This window comes from Ostrinia furnacalis, unplaced genomic scaffold (assembly GCF_004193835.3).
Source record: "Ostrinia furnacalis isolate ACB-3 unplaced genomic scaffold, ASM419383v2 OfSCF2279, whole genome shotgun sequence".
Classification (NCBI taxonomy): Eukaryota; Metazoa; Arthropoda; class Insecta; order Lepidoptera; family Crambidae; genus Ostrinia; species Ostrinia furnacalis.
Window position 1 is genome coordinate 412,992 of NW_021132518.1, and position 24,004 is coordinate 436,995.

Here is a 24,004-nt window from a genome sequence, read left to right on the forward strand (position 1 = left end):
CCAAATCGTATAACCTCTGGTATAAACTCATACAAGCTCGTGCTTCTGCAATCTTGATGATCTGTAGGCCTAGGATGCGCGCCGCGATAAGCGGTTATCACGCCATTTTATCGATTTTGCAGATACATTTTGACGTCGATAAAGTATATCACGGCGCGCATCAAATGTTGTTAATGATACAGAATTTATAGTCGTGTGCGTTGTGAGCTATTAAAAGCTCATAAAAAGTGAAGTGTGTCAATGTACAGTAATGTTAGAGATCTACCTGAGGTAAAGTAACGGCTTACGGCACTAGATGGTGATTTATTGACGTCCAAACATCAGCAAGACTTCAGATTTGTATGCCCTGTCACGACACAATATTATGTCATTGTCGCTCCTCCCGTACCACTCCTATACTAACTATTCCACCTTGATTACCCAATAAATCTCAATTCCTTCTAGATGTGAACACATAAATGACGATCCCTCATCCATGTGAACACTTAAGTAAGTATAACTCCTCGATGTGTTTCAGGGTGCGCTGCTGGCGTGCGGCGCTTCAGCGGTATCGGTGGCATCCGACATCGCGGGCTCAATCCGCGTGCCCGCCGCTTTCTGCGGCGTCTTCGGACACAAGCCCACGCCTGGTAAGTGCTGCGAAATAACTGCATATTTGCCTTGAATATGTATAGGTTTGTATGTGCTTTGATTAATAACATTATGAGGGACCTGAAAATAACTTTATAAGTGCCTGGAAATGAGCGATTTTCCTAGGAGAATCAAAGTAACTGACTGACACAGTCCGCAGAATCGTCAAACGATTGATAGCCGTTTGGACACAAAAGATTCGCGACCACGGACCGAAAGACGTAACTTGGGTTAGACCTCCCATTTGGTAAAACGCGCTTTAGGGAAAGTCGAAGTCGCAGGAAGCGCATAAGTTGTGATAATCCTTGGAGGAGGGCTTTGTCCAGCAGGGGTCGTGTTTTAGTCGCCTGAAACGGGCCTAGATTTAGCATAGCATTTAGAGTTTCCATTTAACCGAGATCTCGATCTTGTATTACTATATTCTCTGCTTAAACTACTATTTGCTCAAATATTCAACAGAACTGCCGTATTTAGACCTTTTAAAATGATTTGATTTGAACTTTCTCCTTGCAGGTATAATCCCGATCGACGGGCATATCCCAACGCTCAGCGACCCGAAGTTCCCAAACTTCCTAACGGTGGGCCCAATGGCGCGGCGCGCGGAAGACCTGCCTCTCCTCATGAACATTATGGCGGGAGACAACCGGCATATGCTCAACTTGGACGAGCCTGTCGACCTTAGCACCTTGCAGGTTAGGCTTATTAAGCTAGTGTTTCTCAAACTGGCGTACACAAGCACCCAATAAAAGGACTTGCAACCACCTCAGCAAGTTCTAGGTAAGACTAAATGACAGTGTTTCTCAAACTGGCGTAGACAAGCCCCTAGTAGCGACCCGAAGTTCCCAAACTTCCTGACGGTGGGCCCGATGGCGCGGCGCGCGGAAGACCTGCCTTTACTTATGAATATCATGGCGGGAGACAACCGGCATATGCTCAACTTGGACGAGCCTGTTGACCTTAGCACTTTGCAGGTAAGGTTTATTAAGCTAGAATTTCTCAAATTGTAAGCAAGCACCCAATATCAATACTCGTAAAAGACTGGCGACCATCTCAGCACTTCGCAGGTAAGGTTCTTTAAGACAGTGTTTCTCAAACTGCACCGTACGCGAACATCCAAGGGTTCACCAGGATTCGTAAAGGACTTGCGACCACCTGGGCATTTTTGCAGGTAAGACTCTTTAAGACAGTGTTTCTCAAACTGGCGTAGACAAGCCCCTAGTAGCGACCCGAAGTTCCCAAACTTTCTGACGGTGGGCCCGATGGCGCGGCACGCGGAAGACCTGCCTCTCCTCATGAACATTATGGCGGGAGACAACCGGCATATGCTCAACTTGGACGAGCCTGTTGACCTTAGCACTTTGCAGGTAAGTCATAATAATCTTTTCGGCCACAGGACGTCCAATGCTGAACATAGGCCTCCCTCAAGTCTTTTAAGACAGTGTGTCTCTAACTTCGGTATGCAAGCATCTAATATTATTAATCGTAAAAGACTTGCGACCACTTTAGTACCTTGCAGGTAAGGCTCTTTAAGCCACCCTTTCTCAAACTGGCATACGCAAGCCCCTAGCAGTGTCCCCAAGTTCCTAAGCTTACTGACGGTGGACCTGTCCGCTATAACTTATGAACATCATGGCGGGAGACAACCGGCATATGCTCAACTTGGACGAACCTGTTGACCAGCACCTTGCAGATAAGGCTAAACCTTTTTCGGGAACAGGCTACTAAGTATATTTAATTTTGTAACCTTATTCATTTATCATAATGTCGAATTTTTTTTTAACATACTGTGCCCTATGCAGCGTCTCTTAACGCGAACCGCCACAGGTTATTCAGCGATCGAATCAGAAATGAGGAGATACGCAAGAGGACCAAAGTGACCGACATACCTCGCAGAATTGCTAAAATCAAGTGGCAGTGGGCGGGGCACATAGCTCGTAGAGACGATGGCCGTTGGGGCAGGAAAGTTCTCGAGTGGCGACCACGGCCATATTACAATCACACGATGATATGATGGCGTGGCAACAAGACGATTTACGACAAAAATTTAGGCTTGCTGTAGGCCTAAGATGCGCGCCGCGATAAGCGGTTATCACGCCATTTTATCGATTTTGCTCATACATTTTGACGTCGATAAAAGTTATCACGGTGCGCATCTTAGGCCTACAGAACACAACTGCTCATAAACATCATAAGTTTGAGAAACTTATTGTTCTTTATCAAAACTAAACCGCGTGTCAGGAGAAGTTTAGTATTATCATTTTGTAAGTTCAAGTCAACCCAACCGTTCGACAATAAGTACCTGCTCTCAATTTAAGACAGTATTTTTACCATGGGCGTTCTGAGGTTAATTTTAATACGTTCATTATTTTCTTGCTCTACAGGTGTACTACATGACCGAGGCGGCGAAATCCCTGGCTCTGTTGAACGTGGACAAGTGCATCAAGGACAAGATCAAACGGGCTGTCAAGTACTTAAGGACGGAGTGCGGATCCAAAATATGCAAGGTATGGTGATAATAATATGGGAGAATCTTTATTCGTTGTTCACTTTATTTTGCTTGTTATTCTACTGCTCCTTGAGAGAAGATAAATCCAGCAGTAGTCTGTTTTTTTATCCATAACGAGGAATGCTTTTGGCCTGTATCTCACCTGATGGTAAGTGATGATTAGACCGAAGGTGGAAGCGATCTTCACCCGGAATCCTCAACCACAAAGTTATTAATGCCTGTTTTCACCATCAATCCCTAATTTTTAAGTGACCCCTATGAAAGCAAAATTCGTGTTATTTGTTACCATAGGAGTCACTTAAAAATTAGGGATTGATGGTGAAAACGGGCATAAGTGTAATAATTTTGTGTTCTCACTAACATAATTATTAACCAATTATACTTCTTCTAGCTGTGCATTTTAATGATAAATCGCTGAAATATTTTCATCCATTTATTGTTGTTTCAGGAAAAATTTAAGGACTTAGAAGACTCTGTGGAAATGTCAGTTTCAGTGTTCTTCTCGATGAAAGACATACCCAACATGCTGCAGGATCCGAACGACCCCAAAGTAAGTTAGCTTAAATAAAAAAAAATGTAAAAAGTATTTATTACTAAAAGATGTCACATTGTACAAATTATTCCGGCGGTCTCTGCACTAAGCAGGAAAGCTTGTATCGCAGCGGCCAATACGAACAATTACCTTAAAAATAATGACATCGGTCTTAAATACAGGGTGTTAGGTAAATGGGTATATGAGCCGACTCTAGCTCATGTTAACATGGTCATATAAATGGTATGGTGAAGTTAGAAAATTGATATCATCATTTTATTTTTTTTAATTTTCATACAAAATAAATTTTATAAAATCCGATTTGTATAAAAATAAAAATAATTAAAATGAAGATATCAATTTTCTGACCATACCATTTATATGACCATGTTAACATGGGCTAGTGTCGGCTCATATACCTATTTACCTAACACCCTGTATTTTATCTTCCAACCCGAGTAATATTACTTAGAAGTCTCGTATGTACTTAGTGGCTCTTTTCAAACTAACTTTTTTCGTCATAAAGCGGAAACGCGCTGAAATTCTCAAATAGAGTCGATTTGGATTCGCCACTATTAGTAAAAGTTCAAGTAATTTTGGGAAAGTATAGGCACTATAATGCATTAATTTTCCATTGTACACACGGCCACAGTGTTAACTATCCATTTCCGTTTTTGCTCTCGCTCTCATCAAATGGCGATTCTTCGCGATAGAACGAGATGACATGACAGGCAATGGGCAGTTAACACTGTTGCCGATAGTGCAAAGTTACCCGGAAATTTAGAGTTACCCAAAATGACTGTACCTAAAAGTCTTTTGATCCTGAGCCTTAATTTTTGGTCCCCTGATCTTTTGGTAATGTGGTGATGGTATGATGGTGGTTAAACACATTTTCCTTCCATTCACAGCTCAACAAAAGCCTGTTCGTGGAACTAGTGAAGACAATGTTCGGCGGCGCCGCGCGATCGCTGCAAGGACTCGGTTTCACCGTCATAGCGCGGAATAATCTCTTCATACCCGCGGCAAGGCGGGAGCATTATGAAGAGAAGGCGGCAAGGCTCAAAGAACAGCTTATAGTGAGTACTTACTCAATTTTTCAAAATGAGTCGTGCAGGCAAGTCTTAAGAGCTAAACAATGTGAGCCGGACGATCGCTGCAGGGACTCGGCTTCACCGTCATAGCGCGGAACAACTTGTTCATACCATAATAATCTCTTCATCCCTGCGGCAAGACGGGAGCATTATGAGGAGAAGGCGGCGAGGCTCAACGAACAGCTTATAGTGAGTATTCTACACTATAAGTCGTGCGGGCGAGTCGGCGAGACATTAACTCAGGGGTGTATTTCAGGCGCAGTTACACTATGCCGGAAAGTGATCGAACAGAAGCGCTAATATGCGCACTGCATATGAGCGACGCACGGCGAAACTAACTGAAATGCGTGTTTACACTGTCTCGATCAACTTCCCGCATAGTATAACTGCGCCATTAGGCGAGACGTTAGCTAAGTGAGGTGAGTCGGACGCTCGCTGCAGAGGGCTCGGCTTTGCCGTTATAGCGCGCAATATTCTCTATAAACCCGCGGCAAGGCTCAAAGAACAGCTCATAGTGACTATTTATACTGATAATCCAGAAGAAACTGAGTGTTTAGTTAGTTACACAGTTAGAGGCGTGGTCGCTGTATGTACCTACTCAGTATATCAAAACCAGTCGCACGGGTGGGACGTTAGCTAAGCAAGTGAGAGGAGATCGCTGCAGGGGCTCGACTTTACGGTCATAGCGCAGAATAACTTGTTCATACTCGCTGCTAGACGGGAGCATTACGAAGAGAAGGCGGCGAGACTCAAGGAACAGCTCATAGTGAGTAGGTACTTACTCAATATTTCAAAATGAGTTGTGCAGGCAAGACTTAGCTAAGTAAGTATGAGACGGACTCTCGCTGCAGGGGCTCGGCTTCACCGTCATAGCGCGGAATAACTTGTTCATACCATAATAATCTCTTCATCCCTGCGGCAAGACGGGAGCATTATGAAGAGAAGGCGGCGAGGCTCAAGGAACAGCTTATAGTGAGTAATTACTGAATATTTCAAAATGAGTTGTGCAGGAAAGACTTAGCTAAGTAAGTATGAGACGGACTCTCGCTGCAAGGACTCGGCTTTACCGTCATAGCGCGGAACAACTTGTTCATACCCGCTGCAAGACGGGAGCATTATGAAGAGAAGGCGGCGAGACTCAAAGAACAGCTCATAGTGAGTATTTACTCAATATTTGAAAACGAGTCGTGCAGGCAAGACTTAAGAGCTAAACAAGGTGAGTCGGACGCTCGCTGCAGAGGGCTCGGCTTTACCGTTATAGCGCGCAATATTCTCTATAAACCCGCGGCAAGGCTCAAAGAACACCTCATAGTGACTATTTATACTGATAATCCAGAAGAAACTGGGTGCTTAGTTTAGTTAATTACACAGAGGCGTGGTCGCTGTATGTACCTACTCAGTATATCAAGACAAGTCGCACGGGTGAGACGTTAGCTAAGCAAGTGAGAGGAGTTCGCTGTAGGGGCTCGGCTTCACCGTCATAGCGCGGAACAACTTGTTCATCCCTGCTGCAAGACGGGAGCATTATGAGGAGAAGGCGACGAGGCTCAAGGAACAGCTCATAGTGAGTATTTACTCAATCTATGAAAACTACTTGTGCAGGAAAAACTAAAACTTTAGTTTTGTATGGTGACATGGACGTTCGCTGCAGGGCACGTTTTCACGATGTTAGCACGTAACAACTTGTTTATACCTGTTGCACGGCGGGAGCATTATTAGAGTACTCATAATGGTTAGTAAGAAAATACTGGTTGCAAGATGAGTCGTGCGGATGAAAGGATCTAGCTTAGGGACGTGGTGCCCCCAGCTCATAGTGAGTACTACCACAGAATAATAATAAGTACTACGTACAGAAGTTTTACTTCGCGAAGGTATTTAAAAAATGTATGCTCAATGTCATTAACAATATGGTGTAATTTAGCCTGTCTCAAGAGTCAAGCACCATTTTGTTGACAAACGTCAGTGATCGGCACTGCGCCGAAGCTATAGGGCTGACTTCGGTAAAGTGATGTGACGTGAGGTGCCAAACTGCGGAAAATGGCGGAGGAAATACATGATTTAGCATGAATTATCATGAATAATATTAACCAACTGACACTTGGCGACAATGGCTTGTTCCTCTAGGTGTAATTAATACAACCGGAGTTAATTATTAACCGGTGTTTGTTCTCGCACGAAACTGGTGACGGCCGAGCGATGACTGGGCGACGCGATGTCGGAGCGGCGGCAATGAGGAAGTAGTATTGCGATCGCCCCGTTGGCGTCCGTTTAGTGCGCGTAATCATAATTTTTCATGTTGTTATATGCATCGCCGTCGCGACGTCCTGCTATCGCTCGGCCGGCGCCAGTTTCGTGCCTGCAGCAGACTTAAAAATAAAATATTAAACGACAATTTTGTTCCCAGGAAACGCTCGGCGACAACGGCGTGCTGCTCTACCCGGTGTTCCCGGGCGCGGCGCACGCGCACGGGCGCGTGTTCGTGCGCGCGGCCGGCGTGCTGTACTCCATGCTGTTCAACGTGCTCGGCTGCCCCGCCACCGCCGTGCCCGTCGGCACAGCCGGCCACCTGCCCGTCGCTATACAGGTTTGTATATCATTCCTTCGTTCGTTTCAGCCGAAAGACGTCCACTGCTGGACGAAGGCCTCCCCAAGGATTTCCACAAAGACCGGTCGGGACTCATCATCATCATCATCATGTCAGCCATAGGACGTCCACTGCTGAACATAGGCCTCCCCTAATGCTTTCCACATTGATCGATTGGTAGCGGCCTGCATCCAGCGCTTCCCTGCTACCTTCACGATGTCGTCGGTCCACCTTGTAGGTGGACGTCCCACGCTGCGCCTTCCGGTACGCGGCCTCCATTCCAGAACCTTGCTGCCCCATCGGCCGTCAGTTCTGCGCACTATGTGCCCTGCCCATTGCCACTTCAGCTTGCTAATCCGTCGGGCTATGTCAGCGACTTTAGTTCGTTTACGGATTTCCTCATTTCTGATTCGATCTCGCAAAGAAACACCAAGCATAGCCCTCTCCATAGCACGCTGTGCAACGGTCGGGACTATTACCACAGAAAAATAATAAGTACCACCAGGCCTGTTCATCTCCGCGAGTTTACATCGAAAACAAAACACGCACGATTGCCCCCTACAAGAGTACTATTCGACAAGGCCTCACATACGAGCGAACATTGACTCACGCACGCGTATTCTTGTAAAATGGTGTACTAAATACTGTGCAGTATTTAACTGCCTAAATAATAATAAAAACACAGAATGTAATTTTTTAAGTTGCCTCAAGACACTGAGAGGTAAATAAGTAGTTAATATTATTCATGATAATTCATGCTAAATCATGTATTTCCTCCGCCATTTTCTGCAGATTGGCACCTCACGTCACATCATTTTACCGAAGTCAGCCCTATAGCTTCGGCGCAGTGCCGATCACTGACGTTTGTCAACAAAACTTCTGACAAACTTGCTTGACTCTTGAGACAAGCTAAATTACACCATATTGTTAATGACATTGAGCATACATTTTTTTAAATACCTTCGCGAAGTAAAACTTCTGTACGTAGTACTTATTATTATTCTGTGGTACTACGTACAGAAGGTTTACTTCGCGAAGGTATTTAAAAAAATGTATGCTCAATGTCATTAACAATATGGTATGTAACTTCATGACTAGCGAGCGCGTTAAAAAAATATGCTGGTTTTAGTTCTTGGAAGTTTCCGCTAGGGGCGCTGTACGATCCGTCATACATACAGCATAAACACAGACCACCAACTTTTGGTTGACCGATAGTTGTATCGGCATTGTTAATCAGTACGGAGATGTATAAAAGTGCGTACATTACACCAATTTGGTCTCGGACGATTCTTCATACAAATTAAAATCAGGCCTAAATATCGGCCGACTAAAATTTGGTGGTCTGCGCCTAGGCGTAATGTCCCTTTTTTACGCAGTCGACATCGAATGCGTTTGACGTAAACTCACACACACACACACACACCCCTGCACAGTGGACACGCTTAGATAGCTTTTATGTAACACGCCGTCATAGCTTACGACACACAGTTACAGTCAAAACTAATAATCTATTTATTTTTTACCTAACGAATACCTAGATTCCTTAAAATATGAGAAGTAATAAAAAGTAACATTACTGTTGTAGTACTTAGGGTTGTAGTTTTATAACACATTTTTGACAATTTCCTAGTAATTTTCACTAATCGCATCTCGTATACACCCCACACAAGTCGCCACCACGGTCACGAAAACACTAGAATTTACTGAATAAATTGTTTAATTTTTCCAGGTCATAGCCGCTCCAAATCAAGACAGGCTGTGCTTAGCCGTGGCCAAACAACTTGAAATTGGTTTCGGCGGCTGGTGCCCGCCACAGTAATCCATCCCAATGCGAAAGTCGCCGCGATGACTAACCTATGACGTCGGCAACCACATTATGACAATCTTCTCACCATTCCTCGTGACCTAGTATAAATATTGGGACGTGCTAACGGCCAAACATAGGTTACTATTAGGTCAGAGGCTTTCAAACTCTTCTATGTACTTGGTGTAATAAAAATATCTTGCATTTAACTCTACTGTGGTGACTAAGACTAGGTTAATATAAGTCGTTGACTGATCTTTTGTCGATCGCAGATATCTTTTTACTATAATCTTACAGCTGCATAGCCAGTGTAGACGTAGAAAGAAACATATTTTTGGTCCGAAATGTACATTATTATATCAGTCATACTTAACTAATTTGATCAGATAAAAATACTCTTTGGAATGGAAATTTAAATAGACATTTTAAGATTGTGTCCCCCTATACATACAAAACTTTTGAATACGGTAATAGGTTGATCTATTGTATTTTATAACATTTTCATAATATTTTTTTGTGAGAAGCTAATTTAGTTTGGGAACCGCTGTACTACTATAAATATTACGTATAAGTAGCTAACTCTTAAATTATATCTGAGAAAGGAAATCTGTCTATCTGTATGTTAGATTAGCCTAAAATTTTGATGAATTTTGGTGTAAGAAAGGTTGGATTCCAATCCAACCTTTCTTACCTGAAGAAGGACAAACATTGTCGCAAAAAAATTAGTAGGGTGAAATGTGAAAGGGGTAAAGTGTGATAAGGAATCCATGATTCGTAAAGAAATGAAAATTAATATCTAGGCTACTGATAAAAAATTAAGAGTGCTTCTGAATAGTTTAGATTTTATAGCCATTGATCCCAAGACGCGGGAGAAAGATTCAGAAAATATTGAAATTCACACGAACGAAGATCAGAAGTTCATTCCAAATATTATATTACAGTAGGTTAAGTGTATATCAACAAACCACATGTATGGCGTGGTTGATTTTCTACCGAGGAACGACTACTTAGTATCGTAACTAGGCTATTTTAGAGTTAATAAATGTTTTGTACGACTGTATTTCAATGGTCGCATCAATGAAATTGGTGTCTTATAATAATTGATGTGTAAATTAATAAATGTTGTTTTATTTATGATGGTCATCGGCGCACGCCATTTAATTTTTTATTATAATTCGCTCAAAACATCTTGCTATTTATTGTAATAAATATTTCTATTGGTTAAGGACAATTTCTGTGATTGATGTTATTTCATTTATCCAAATAAATGTATACTTTAGTAATATAATCGTTAAAGTGTGTAAGTTACCATTTTAAACTTAATGATAGCTAAAAATAAATGTTATAAAAAGTCAAGTTGATAAAATCTACTTACCTGATTGTTTAATTTCAAATAACCTCACAATATGCTTTGTTATGGAATATTTAGTGTAAACTGATAAATCAAATCATGTCCTCCTTCAATTCAGTTAGGTCAGGTAGATATTTTTTATAAACATGCTGTTTATTATGTAATTTTGTTGAATGACCCAAATAAACGATGTTGTACTAATAAATTGTTTTTTGTTATTCCTTTCGTACATAGAATTTTGTTTCTTCCTTAATTTAATTAATATAATTATTGTAATAACTTTATATGAAGTTAATAACCTAAGTAGATAATGTAGTAGGTACCTACAAAACGAAAGCACGACGAAAGCTTCCTATTTCGAGACAAAAATTAAATGACGTATGTACTGCGAGAAAAGTGCGCGAACAAAGTTTAAAATTTCCCGCCAAAAGTTAATGTTTTTTTTTCTGGTTATAATCTAGGGATGCCAGCCTAAAATTGAAACTGCTTTTCGGAAACATTAAAATCCTATTCACAACAACGTTAAATTAAAAAACGTTAAAAATTTAATTATTTAATAATTTATTGCTTAAAGTCCAAAATAGAAGATCGATTCCACATCCACTTTGAACAAATTATTTGGCACCTCATGCATATTCCATAACTATCGCGAGTAAAATTTTTTTTAAGCTCTTCGTGTTATAGCACGTAGAGATGTATTAAAAAAATGTTAATTGTCAATTTTGATGACGTCATGTTTAATGTTCTAAAAGTTTATGCAATATTGTGTAAGTGTGGTGAAATATTTTATATGGGTCCTCCGGCTGATCTTTGTTTTTAGGCTTAGGGATTGTAACATTTGTAACAAGTAGGGCTATGTGTTATGTAACGCAAAATTATTTTAAAAACGATGAGAAAATGTCAGGTAAACATTTACGAGTTTGTACAAATAAATAACGTTATACCGGTAAGAAATAATATAAAAATTTGAATAATTCTTATATGGCAACACTAAATAACGACGTTCTTGCAAATGCGTGCGACATGACGCGCCGGTGAATTTTTATAAATTTGACGTAATTTTTCTACATTGACTCCAAAATAAGGTGGATTACGTTCGATACTCGTGTTTATTTATTGTTTATAGTGTGTGAATTCGTGAATAACCCGTGCAATCGTTCTTGCAGATTTCACAATGGCCGATCAAGTCGACTCAATGTCAGATGCCGAGCTTCGGACAAAATTGGCCGAGCATGGATTCCCTGTGATGCCCATAACCGCTTCGACGAGGAATCTGTTAGTGAAGAAGCTGAAACTAGTGCTGGACAACAAGAGTAAGCCGCGAAACAGTGTAGACAACAAGGTGGAGAGCAGGCGGACACTCGCTCAGTACTCGAGCGGCGAGGAGTCTGATTTGGACACAACCAACAATGCCAAGGAGCGGCGGGGCCGTCGTGCCACCACCGGGGGCGCTATGCTGCCGCCCGTCACCAACAAAACGAAGCGCCAGCCGCCTCCGAAGAAAGGATCGCCAGCGAAACGCGATTCTGATAAGGGGTCCGAGTCAGAGGAAGAGAAGTCGCCCGTGCGCACTCACGAGGAGGTGGAGACCGTGACGACCCGCCGCGTCACGCGCACCTACGCCGCAAACGACCAGGACGACTATGAAACGGGCTCGGACAGTGATGTTGACTCGGGGAAAACAAAAAAGACCTCCTCTCCGTTCAGAAGCAGCTCACGTTCAAGTGACTACATTTCTAGCACGCTCCCGACCGTGGACGCCGCCACGAGCCCGCCTAAGACGTCAATATTCTCCCGTCCGTCGATATCACCAGGTTTCTCATCTTCTCTCTCTTCCTCTGATCATCTCAATTCAATCCGTTCACGGTTGGGCTTGACGTCCACTCTCGGTGATCGCCCATCAAGCAGCACATACACGCCTAACTTCACACCGGCTTTCCAGCCATCGACTTCCAATGTGGATGAGATTGAGTCTCCATATCTTAGCAATTTTACACGTCGCCTGTCAGCGCTTAAGGCCGATCCCAAACCTACTTCTTTCATAGACCGTGATGCTAACAATGGAACCACTGTGCTGCCGCGCAGGTCATACATAACTGGTGTCTCTAGATCTGACGTAGTGGACTATAAAACTGCTAATGACAGGAAATTCTTGAAGAATAACCTGGTATCTCTGACCCTGGTGGTGTTAGTTGCACTTTTTTTTTTTTGCTTATTTTTCATGTATATAGTTAAGAAAAACGACATCACTTCAGTGGTGGACGATCAGAACAGTCTCATACCAATATGCCAATTAAACATACCGGGCAATAGGCCAGGGATCAACTGTGTGCCTAAAGAGCAAGTAAGTTATGCTAAGGACCTTTTAAAAGTTATTCACCCAGAGTTGACAAGTAGAGCTGCCGCATTCAAGTGTAGCAAGCCTGGAGCGCTGCCGTACCTGACTGAGAGGGAGATTATTGACATCGCCAACACCAAAGCTGGCTCCGTAGACATCAGCCAGTGTCGCACCGATCTTAACAATTTACAGGTGTTGATAGTCAACAACCCCCGCTGGGGACTTAGTGTGGTCCAGCTAAAGAACCTTTACACCAAGGACGCTGATTATGTTCCCATCACAACAACAGATGCAGTCGTTCAACAACGCAACAAGGGAAGTGTAGCTCTGGTCCTCAGTGATCCATCAACCCCAATAACCTGTCTCTTAGTCAACACAATGTATTCAGCTGGCTCTACTCTAATAGTTGTCGGCGTTATGTCTTTACTGCTTCTCGGGCTACAAAGAGCCTACAAATACTATGTGACATATCAGAAACGTAAAAGTGAAGAAGTCTACTCGATGGTGGAGCAAATTATTCAAGTGATTTCTCAGGAGACAGAGGACAGTGGCGAGCCGTACATATCCGTAGACCACGTCCGTGACACTCTAATATCGCCGCAAAACAGGGAGAAAATGTCATCAGTTTGGGACGCCGCTGTTAAGTTCATTCAGAGGAACGAAAGTCGAGTGAGGATGGAGGTTCAGTCGGTCGACGGGGAAGACTGCAGGGTGTGGCGCTGGATATCGCACAACAGCCCCAAGCGCACCGCGGCCTGGCAGGGACAGGCTTTCGAAACCCAGGAGGGTTCGGTGAACAATCTGACAGTGTCGCCGACGCCTTGCCTAAAAATCCGTAACATGTTCGACAAGAATGACGCGAATCCGAATCTGCGGTCGGTGATTCAGGAGGCGATCGTCGAGAAGTGTGGGGACGTTTGCAACATCCTGCATGTAGACATCGAGAGGACGTCTTGCTGCGTGTATGTGAAGTGTGCGTCGCCTTCTGACGCGGGAGTGGTGTACCGCAGCCTGCACGGCTGGTGGTACGAGGGCCGCCTCATCACCGTCAAGTACCTGCACTTGGAGCGCTACATGCAGCGGTTTCCGAACTCTCCGTCCATCGGACCCTACCTGAAGTCGAACCGCCAGCGACGAAGCAACTGGGAAGAGTAATTTGCACTTACACTGAGACATTATTCAGTAACTTGATTGAATAATTTGGTGTACTTTCATAGACGCTTGTGGATTATTTATTGCAACTAATTGTTATGTCAACTAATGAAATAGTTATCAGACTTTTATCAATTTATTTTATAATTTGTAACTAAAGTATTTCTTGTAGCAACTGAAGCGAAACACGCACGTTTTTTGTTCATAATAAGATTTAGCATAATGTATGTCTTTGCCCGATTGTCACTTCAGCTCCATTTTCGTCCCTTAGTTCATAAGTGACCCAAGTTGAAGCTACATAGTTTTTTTCAATTTGAAACTTGTAATGTTTTATGGTTTCCTCAAGGTATCATTTGCTTCGATATAATATCGTCCAAATATGGTTAGAGAGTATGTTTTTATTCCAATTTATTTGCAGCACTATTTTAATACACTTCTGTGTATTCAAGTACTTAAGTTTAACAGTATAACATTATTTCTTGACAACTTAGCGATTTTTTCTAGATATTACTAAGAAAATGGTTGCTTATTTTAATCCATTATTGTAAATTTGGTGGGTGAAAGCTATAGATCGTATTGCCTGTATTGTTGGCATTTGATTTATAAATTTCAAATTATATTTAATGTTTGTATAGTCATTGAGTCACACTGCCCTGGCTATTGTAAACTAGATAATGTAATTTAACACAATTGTGGGCATTTTAATGTAAAATTTCGTCTTAGCGACTGATCTGATTTCTCCTGTCGTTAGTAAGGTGCTGGACTATGTAATGATTGCCTTATTGTTTTGAACACTTGAAATTTTAGATTTTATATGAATAAAATTCTGCTCAGTTTGACATTTTGTAAATACCTGACATCACAAGGGTCGTAATAATTATCACTAAAGGTAAGTTAGTTGTAATGGCTTGTATTTGTTACTGAATTTTACTAAAATGTTTTGAACAAATTGTTGAAAGAGATAGACGAGTAAGACTAGCGTAAGTTTCATAGGATATTTCCGGTAATGTACATTTTATTCGCATAAACTGTTCTTTATTTCGTCGGCACAACTTAACGTTATCTAAGTGTGTTATAATTTCTTAAGATTGACATTTATTTTAAGCATTTCTGCTAACAATGTTCTTAATTTCTAGCTTTGATTTATAAGGTTTGATTTTCATTTTTTTAATAAATTGATGTAAGTAATCTCAATTGTTTTTATTTGTGTAGAACTGTAAATCCTGTAATATTAGAGTAGTACCAGTAGTAGGTAGTAGTCGCAAATCTTATTTATTTGTCAAGTTATTTTCTATGTCATATCTAGAATAGTTTTTGAGTATTATTATTAGTATCTCATTTTTGCATATTTTGTTCATAAGAACAAGGACAACATACGATAACAAGATTGAATACATTTCAAGAAACTGGTATAATATGCCTAGAAAATTCTATGAATTCCTATCAATATAGTCTGACCCATAGTCTGATCAAGTGAAACATTTGAAATTTTGAACATATTCCTCCACAGCATGAATCGTCACTGCGTGAGTGCATGGTAGCAGCGCCAGACTTTGGACAGGTAGAAGAGCTCGAAGTCGCCTGGAAATCGCTTACTTCTAATGAGAGCTACCGATCGTCGCACCATTGACGATTGAATTGAAATGACCCTACTGTACAGTGGCGCCATCCATCCAAGGTGCCAATGCAAAAAATAGTCTTCTTGCCACTTCAGTCTTCAGTGCTCACCAGGGCGCCACTGTCTTCGCCATTAGCAAGTGACTGACAGTGGCTCAGTAACTGCAACTGGTGAGCGCATCGGGAAAGCTATACATCGTCCCATGAAGTAAGTAAAACCACATTTGAACATAATTCTAGTTTATTCCTCCACAGCATCAGTCATTCAGTCTAGTAGTCGACCATCAATAGTCAACCAGCTGCGTGAGCGCGTGGTAGCATCGCCAGACAGTTGGCAGGTAGAAAGGCTCGAAGACATGCGGGAAGGGCGCGTCCCAGCCCGCCACGCGTGCCACCGGCGCTTCCAAGTGCAAGAAGCATTCGTCCTGGGGAAGAAACGTTACATTGAAAGTTTGCTTTTTCATAATACAGGGCACCATTGGAGCCTCCAGGTCATCCAGGTGTAAGAAACATTCGTCCTGAGGAAGAAACACACATTAAGGCGATTATCACACTGCACCGCGGTCCGCGTGGCTACATATAAAAAATCCCGCGCGCAGACGCGTTGTCAGTGTGTTGTGCCGCGCGCGTTTTCCATACAAACTGAGGTACTCATCTGTCGTCCCGCGTACCGCGGCGGAGCGCGGTGCAGTGTGATAATCGTCCAAGACTGATTACTGGCTCCAATAAAATTTATTTATCTTTGTGGAAGTTTTTGAGGATAGATGGATGTTTGGACTCTCACGCAAAATTACTGAACGGATTTTGATAAGTCTGCTTGTAAAAACATAACCCACCTGTCGCAATCGGGTAACAAAATTTTTATGTTTAGAAACAAAAATGTAGCAGTGCACAGTGGCACAGTGAAGTAGCCCAAAAAACTCAGTATTGTATTCTTTTCAAAATTATGACGCATCCATCCACCAACGGGTGAAGTCCTATACAGGATAACTGAATGCGGAACTAAACAAGACATTCAAAAGAAGTCCGAAGACTAACAAACTTTAGATTATGTATCTAAAGCCTGCGCCCCGATTACGGTAACTTTTATAACGTCTACAATCCAGACGCGTTTCTGATTCTGCGATACGATTGGTCAAAACAGCTGACGTACGCTGTTGAACGACCAATCGTATCGCAGAATCGAGAAGCGTGTCTGGATTGTTGACGTTAAAAATTACCGTAATCGGGGCTCTGGTCCGTGAGCACGTAGAATTTTGTCCAATGACCCCAAGCTACCCATCTTTATCGCTCGCGTGTAATTATATTGCTGTCGCAACTGTGCGCCGGGCGCACAGTCTTTTATTTTGCCTTAGAAGCGGACATCCCTGTTTTATTAATTCAATCGTTAGATATTACTATTATGTATACAATTGATGAAGGAACTAGTAGTTGTATTTGTTTAGTTTCGAAGAAATATTCGATTTTGTGATTTTATAAAAAAAACTGTTTTAGAAGCATATTTTCTAAAAAAATTACATTAAGTCAGAATTTTGTAAATAAATTTACCTATCACTATAACGTCTACCTTTATGTAAAAATAAATGGTTATTGCTGCAGTAATTTAGGAATTATTTAATAATTTATGATTTTCAGAAAACATTTTTTTCTCTGTTGTCCTAGAAAAATGGCAGCTAGACTTACTTTATATTGATGCATGATATAATTATCTATAATACCTGAAAATATTACTTGCCTATCCCGTGGAAGTTCGATGATACGACTAGAAAAATTTGTCAAAAGTAATATTGACTAAGGCCATCGGTCAAAACCACTATTAACTGAAATTTGCAGTCAAAAGTGGTTTTGATCGATTATGAGTTTTGACTGCAACATATATATCGATGTTTCGAAAACGATAGGATTTCCAATAAGCCGCCACAGGGCCAACTCTATAATTATCAAACTCGACCAGACAAATTAATAATGGTAAAAGCAATGAATTTCAATAGTTATCTAACAAAGGCATTAAAACCGTATTGTTACGGACGGCATTTAAAAAACTAAAAAATATTTAGATGACAACCCTATTTACATATAAATCTTCTAAACTCATAGAAATTAAAATATCTTCGAACTTCCACGGGATAGGCAAGTAATATTTTCAGGTATTATAGATAATTATATCATGCATCAATATAAAGTAAGTCTAGCTGCCATTTTTCTAGGACAACAGAGAAAAAAATGTTTTCTGAAAATCATAAATTATTAAATAATTCCTAAATTACTGCAGCAATAACCATTTATTTTTACATAAAGGTAGACGTTATAGTGATAGGTAAATTTATTTACAAAATTCTGACTTAATGTAATTTTTTTAGAAAATATGCTTCTAAAACAGTTTTTTTTATAAAATCACAAAATCGAATATTTCTTCGAAACTAAACAAATACAACTACTAGTTCCTTCATCAATTGTATACATAATAGTAATATCTAACGATTGAATTAATAAAACAGGGATGTCCGCTTCTAAGCCAAAATAAAACACTGTGGGGCGCCCGCAGTGAGTGTGCGAGCGCGACAGCAACATAATTACGCGCGAGCGATAAGGGATGGGTAGCTTGGGGTCATTGGACAAAATTCTACGTGCTCACGGACCAGGCTTTACCTGTATGGTGGCGGCGAGCTCAGCGCCGAAGCCGGCCGTAAGCGGAGCCTCGTGCGCGATGAGGCAGCGGCCTGTCTTCTTCACCGACTGAAATAAATTATTAAAAATTCATCATCATCATCTTAGCTAATGGACAGTTCACTGCTGCACCATAGATTTTCAACAAAGCAGACAGGTGAAGTCGATATATTGGTTATGCAACACAGCTTCTCTCCTCTCCGCCATGATGGAAAACGGGTCTTGTTGAACAGTTTTTGCAAATAAATTCCCAGTTGCTCTCTGAGAGGGCGATCCTTGAGGGGGTAAATGGGTATAAACCAAAGTCGATAACGTTACAGCGCAGGCTGAATCATCATCATCATTTCAGCCATAGGACGTCCACTGCTGAACATAGGCCTCCCCTTATACTTTCCATGTTGATCGATCGGTAGCGGTCTGTGTCCAAGCCGCCAGGCTAGGTGTGGCAGGCTGAATGGTATTTTGAAACGTGGTAAAGACAATATAATCATGTGACGTAACAAGTTAAAAGAACAAAACAGTCTTCAAAGTTACTCACATTGCAAACGGTCTCCTCGTCCCACGGCAGGATGGACATGAGGTCGATGACGTCACACGCGAGGCCGAGCTTGTCCTGTGCCAGTTGAGCCACTTCTAACAGCACGTGGATTTGCGTGCCCCAGCCGATCAGGGTGGCTCCGTCGCCTGGAATTTGAAACATAATTGAGAGTTGAGTAAATGGCGACGAATGTAGACCACCTGCTTCAGACGCAGAGGTCCCGGGTTCGATTCCCAGTGGGGGCAGATTTTTCTGTTCGGTTTGGTTGGTGGTAGGGCTTGTTCTAAGTCTTACCTAAGTCTGTCGCCATAACAACAATGTTAACAGCATTGTTGTGTTCCGGCAGTTAGAGGTAAGGTAGCCAGTTCCTCCGTGGTTGAGGATTCCGGGTGAAGCTCGCTTCCACCTTCAGCCTGATCGTCACTTACTATCATCAGGTGAGATACAGGCCAAGAGCTTCCTCGTTGTGGATAAAAAAATATAAAATAAATAATTGGATGAATTTGTCAAAATGCGACTGCCCCATAAATTTTGTATGATGACAAAAAATAATGATTCAGTGGGGATAATCTATTAATGATAATAATCTCCATAATGATCGATTCCGTGAAGGGTAGTTAAACGGAAAGCATGGTTAATCTGTTTTTATTGTGTATAGTTTTAGTGTATTATTTAATGGACTGTGTACAAATAATGGTGTTATTTTGTGTCATAACGTGCAGTGAAGCGATAAATAATTATAAACATTGAAAGACTTCAATTTTGAGCGCGCATCGAGTGTCTAGCTGACCTTCCCTCAAGATCAATGATGGAATGAAATGTGCCAAGAAGATGTCCTGCTTTCTCTCAATACCAATGGTGATGCTATGTGACAAGAAGATACCCCCCACCATTCCTCAAGATCATGATGATGGATGTGCCAAAAGGATGCGCTACCTTCCTTAAAGATCAATGATCATGCTATAAGATAAGACGAAGCTGTTGATCCTGGCTACACCAAAGTTACAGTGGTGAAAAAGTGTGGTGTGATAAGTTCCGCGTAAATGATGTGACGAGGCAGATCATGCTAGGTGCCAAGAAGATACCCTATTTCCCCTCAAGACCAACAATGCAATGATCCAATAGGTATGCCAAGACGATGGTCCACCTTCCTTCAACACCAATGATGATGCTATGTAACAAGAAGATGCCCCACAATCCCTCATGGTTAATGATGACGCTATGTGCCAAGAAGATCCCCCACCTTTTCTCAAGATCGTGATAACGCTATGTGCCAAGAATATGCCCTACCTTCTCTCAACACCTGCGCTTTCCCCAGAGGCAGCGTGTAGTCCTCGACTGGGACCTCTTCAGCCGCGGCGCGGTACAGCACCTTGGGTTCTAAGAACACGCACGGGTCGCGCTCGCGGACACACGATAGCAGCAGGCCCTTGGCTGCGATAGGGCCGCGCGGTACCACCACCTGCGACAAAGTGAGTCACTTAACACCAGTACAGAATACCCTTTAGGCCTGATTCGACCAAACTTTTATCCGAATAACTCCTGGTAAAACTGACACATTGACATTTTCAGTATGGGAAATATGACGATTTATTCTGAGATTAATATTTACTCTTGTTTGGTCGAATCCACCCTTAGGAATTTGAGACGACAATATTATGTCAACGTCGGTGAAGGTGTCGAAATGGCCGACCAGAGATCCGAGGAACGCGAGTTTGAACTCCGTCGAAACTGGACTATTGGGTCGAACCCAGTGGCGGCGTAGCATGGCTTGGCACCCGGGGCGGTCATCCCCCCCCCCCCCCCCCCCCCCCCTTACGCCGCTACTGGTCGAACCCACTCTTAAATACATAAAAGCATTATTATTTAACATAGCACGAGGGGTTCACCTAATAGATAGAACCACGTCTATATTGGATTATGCTCATTTACTTCCCTTGCAAACTCAATAATCATCTTGTATGAGTAACACTTGGTTAACTGATTAGGTAACAATTATTATTATTGAATCTGATTCAGTTTTCTTATCACAACAATATTGACTTACTTACATAATTTTAAATCTAGATAGTGAAAAAGATAAGTAGTACACATTTGAGTATAATGAAGACGGAGGTGTGTCTCATTATGGATTTTATTATACTTTTAAGTGGATTTTAATAAAAATTATAAAGCATCAGCATTGCTACAGAGAATAACAGGTAATCTTGAGTCCGGCATCAAATGGCAGTGGGCGGGGCACATAGCTCGTGGACGATGGCCGTTGGGGCAGAAAAGTTCTCGAGTGGCGACCACGGGAAGACGTAGCGTGGGCAGGCCCCTACTAGGTGAACCGACGATCTGGTGAAGGTCGCGTTAGGAGCCTTGATGCGGGCAGCGCAGGACCGTGAATTGTGGAAAACCTTGGGGGAGGCCTTTGTCCAGCAGTGGACGTCATTTGGCTGAAACGAACGAACGAACCTTGAGTTCGGGCGTATGCGCGAAGTATCCTTCGGGGCTCTGCGAGTGATAGAGCCCCCCGTGGCCCACGGCGCTGCAGGGCGCGCGGACCGTGAGCCCGCCGCACTCGAGTGGCCCCCGGGCTGTGGCCCCCAGTTACCTTGAGGCCGGGCGTGTGTGCGAAGTATCCTTCGGGGCTCTGCGAGTGGTAGAGCCCCCCGTGGCCCACGGCGCTGCAGGGCGCGCGGACCGTGAGCCCGCCGCACTCGAGTGGCCCCGCGGGCTGTGGCCCCTAGTTACCTTGAGGCCGGGCGTGTGTGCGAAGTAAGCCTCCGGGCTCTGCGAGTGGTAGAGCCCCCCGTGGCCCACGCCGCACTCGAGTGGCCCCCGCGGGCTGTGGCCCCTAGTTACCTTGAGGCCGGGCGTGTGTGCGAAGTATCCCTCGGGGCTCTGCGAGTGGTAGAGCCCCCCGTGGCCCACGCCGCACTCGAGTGGCCCCTAGTTACCTTGAGGCCGGGCGTGTGTGCGAAGTATCCCTCGGGGCTCTGCGAGTGGTAGAGCCCCCCGTGGCCCACGCCGCACTCGAGTGGCCCCCGGGCTGTGGCCCCTAGTTACCTTGAGGCCGGGCGTGTGTGCGAAGTATCCCTCGGGGCTCTGCGAGTGGTAGAGCCCCCCGTGGCCCACGCCGCACTCGAGTGGCCCCCGGGCTGTGGCCCCTAGTTACCTTGAGGCCGGGCGTGTGTGCGAAGTAAGCCTCCGGGCTCTGCGAGTGGTAGAGCCCCCCGTGGCCCACGGCGCTGCAGGGCGCGCGGATTGTAAGCCCGCCGCATTCGAACAGTCCCGCTGACCGGTAGCGGGCTTTGGCTGCTTCGTTTACTATCTGTAATCGTAATTAACAATATTAAGGCTGGGTTGCACCATATTAGTTTCACTTTAAAAACTTCAAAGATCTATCAAACTCCATACAAAAAACACCGGTTAAAGTTACGGTCAATCAAAGTAAGTTGGTGCGACTCAGACCCATGACTAAGACCCAAAACTTAGCAAAGGTTAATATTATGACTAAATAGCAGACAATATAAAAATAAAATAGTTAAAAAAAATTAAAGTACATAAAGATACAAATATAATAACAATATCACTACTACACTTTGGTATCTCATTTTGAGCCATCAGTCCAGTCATCAGTACCAAATAGAGTGCTTTGGAATGACATTTCAATGGCAAACCTAGCATTATGTAAAAAGTCAATAAAAACATTTTCTAACAAAACAATGTAATCTTAAAAACTAACTTGATCAAAAGCTGGGAATATGTAGTCTGCAAACTGAATTTCAGCAATCGCAGTGGCTCCTGCCGTAGCTAATCCAATCCCAAATCCAGCGATTCCTTGTTCACACAGTGGAGTGTTGAAAACTCGATCTTTGCCATATTTCTCCTGCAAAAATACAAAATATTTGTAATCACATGTCCAGACCATACAACAATAATGCCAATTAGTTTATTAGTGAAAAAAATCTTAAATAAAAAGTTAAATAATAATTATCTGCTTACTTGTAAGCCTAAAGCGCATCTGAACACTCCACCGAATCCTACGTCTTCACCGAACAATACGGCTGTCGGATCATTCTTCAACGTGATGTCCATTGCGTTGTTGATGGCCTGCATCATGTTCATCTTTGTTGTTTCCCCTGTAATAGATAAATACATTTTCTAAAATAAATATAGCACACTAAATCATTTAAAACGGCTGGTCACTGCAGGGGTAGATCACCTTCAATTAAAAACCAACAAAATGATAGGGAATGGTGGAAAATGATGGAGGAGGCTTTTACCCAAGTGGGGCCACAAGGGAAATATGGATTAATTGAATAGAACTGTTTAAATGTGGAATGTAAAGCTATAATAAATAAAATAGTAAAATCATTTAACATGAAACCACAAAATTATTAGTTATTTACCTAAATATGTTAAATATCTTATAAAAACCTTCTTATTGAAATAACATTTTGTAACTTATGAATAAGCAGTTTTTTTTTTATTTTAAATCTATGAATAGATCTATCAATGAAAATATGTTTCTAATGATATCTTGCAAGTGATAACATTTATGGATTAGCTGTGTTTTTGAACTGTTACAATGTTCATGTATCTGACTATGAATGGGCATTATTTACATCATAGCTGAGCATAGAGTTGTTCATACGTTATAGGGCAATAAACTATTAAATGAACTCATACAAATAACCTGCTATGGTTTTATGAAATATTTACATCTATTTACTTACCATTTACAGGTTTTTCATTGTCAGGATAGTAGTTGAAGTGCGATGAAAGTCTTTTTGAGCATTTGTTCACATGTTTTATAAGATTTGTGAGTAAAATTGTATTTTTTGTAATTACGCCCGACATTTTCTTCAAGAGCTCTCGACGTATGTGAAGCGCCGAACGACTGATTTAAAAAACACATCTTATCTGCAATTGTAATTAGCAACGCTGTGATTACGTTTACTGATAACAACTGTGACGAAATTGTTTTCTTGAATAAATTCCGGTTTTGGGTTCGTTGAGGTTAGAATTTTGTTATTTACTTGCTGTCAGTGTCAATGTCAAAACTGACAATCAGTTTTACTTTTTTATTTTTCTAGGAGAGACTAGGATAAAAACAATTAATCATAGGTTAAAATAACGTTATCACGGTGATAACTTTAGGAATATAATCTCACTCAATAAATCAATAAAATACTTTCTTGAT

General features: G+C 42.2%; 3 protein-coding genes across 16 annotated transcripts in view; 2 read left to right on the forward strand and 1 right to left on the reverse strand.

The window, feature by feature from the left end:
- The window catches only part of LOC114354941 (fatty-acid amide hydrolase 2-A), a 46,278-nt gene extending 35,575 nt beyond the window's left edge, over window positions 1-10,703 (forward strand). For 13 of the 14 annotated variants that reach the window (XM_028307563.1, XM_028307552.1, XM_028307553.1 and 10 more), the window contains 7 exons: window positions 518-629; window positions 1,144-1,322; window positions 3,012-3,134; window positions 3,585-3,686; window positions 4,577-4,744; window positions 7,164-7,343; window positions 9,073-10,703. In XM_028307563.1, coding sequence (XP_028163364.1) covers window positions 518-629; window positions 1,144-1,322; window positions 3,012-3,134; window positions 3,585-3,686; window positions 4,577-4,744; window positions 7,164-7,343; window positions 9,073-9,162 — 954 coding nt within the window. In that variant the 3' untranslated portion in view covers window positions 9,163-10,703. Of the gene's footprint in view, window positions 1-517; window positions 630-1,143; window positions 1,323-1,469; window positions 1,602-3,011; window positions 3,135-3,584; window positions 3,687-4,576; window positions 4,745-7,163; window positions 7,344-9,072 lie in introns of all 14 variants that reach the window. The other variant, XM_028307566.1, reaches the window with a different exon arrangement.
- A 784-nt stretch (window positions 10,704-11,487) lies between these two features.
- Window positions 11,488-15,174, forward strand: LOC114354935 (inner nuclear membrane protein Man1). Its single transcript, XM_028307541.1, has 2 exons — window positions 11,488-11,583; window positions 11,665-15,174. Exon 2 carries the CDS (start codon window positions 11,673-11,675, stop codon window positions 13,989-13,991), a length of 2,319 nt encoding a protein of 772 aa, XP_028163342.1. The 5' UTR covers window positions 11,488-11,583; window positions 11,665-11,672; the 3' UTR covers window positions 13,992-15,174.
- A 662-nt stretch (window positions 15,175-15,836) lies between these two features.
- On the reverse strand, window positions 15,837-23,821 carry BckdhB (Branched chain keto acid dehydrogenase E1 subunit beta). Its single transcript, XM_028307575.1, has 8 exons — window positions 23,538-23,821; window positions 22,804-22,940; window positions 22,544-22,687; window positions 21,974-22,129; window positions 20,101-20,272; window positions 18,811-18,956; window positions 18,255-18,341; window positions 15,837-16,030 (listed from the first exon to the last, which is right to left on the reverse strand). Exons 1-8 carry the CDS (start codon window positions 23,659-23,661, stop codon window positions 15,890-15,892), a joined length of 1,107 nt encoding a protein of 368 aa, XP_028163376.1. The 5' UTR covers window positions 23,662-23,821; the 3' UTR covers window positions 15,837-15,889.
- Window positions 23,822-24,004: the final 183 nt, after the last annotated feature.

Coding starts and splice junctions, on each gene's coding strand:
- BckdhB (XM_028307575.1), bottom strand. CDS start 23,661: ATGTCGGGCGTAATTACAAAAAATACAATTTTACTCACAAATCTTATA. Junction 22,688..22,803: donor GATGCGCTTTAGGCTTACAA/GTAAGCAGATAA, acceptor GTATTTTTGCAG/GAGAAATATGGCAAAGATCG. Junction 16,031..18,254: donor AGCTCGCCGCCACCATACAG/GTAAAGCCTGGT, acceptor TTTCTTCCCCAG/GACGAATGCTTCTTGCACTT.
- LOC114354935 (XM_028307541.1), top strand. CDS start 11,673: ATGGCCGATCAAGTCGACTCAATGTCAGATGCCGAGCTTCGGACAAAA.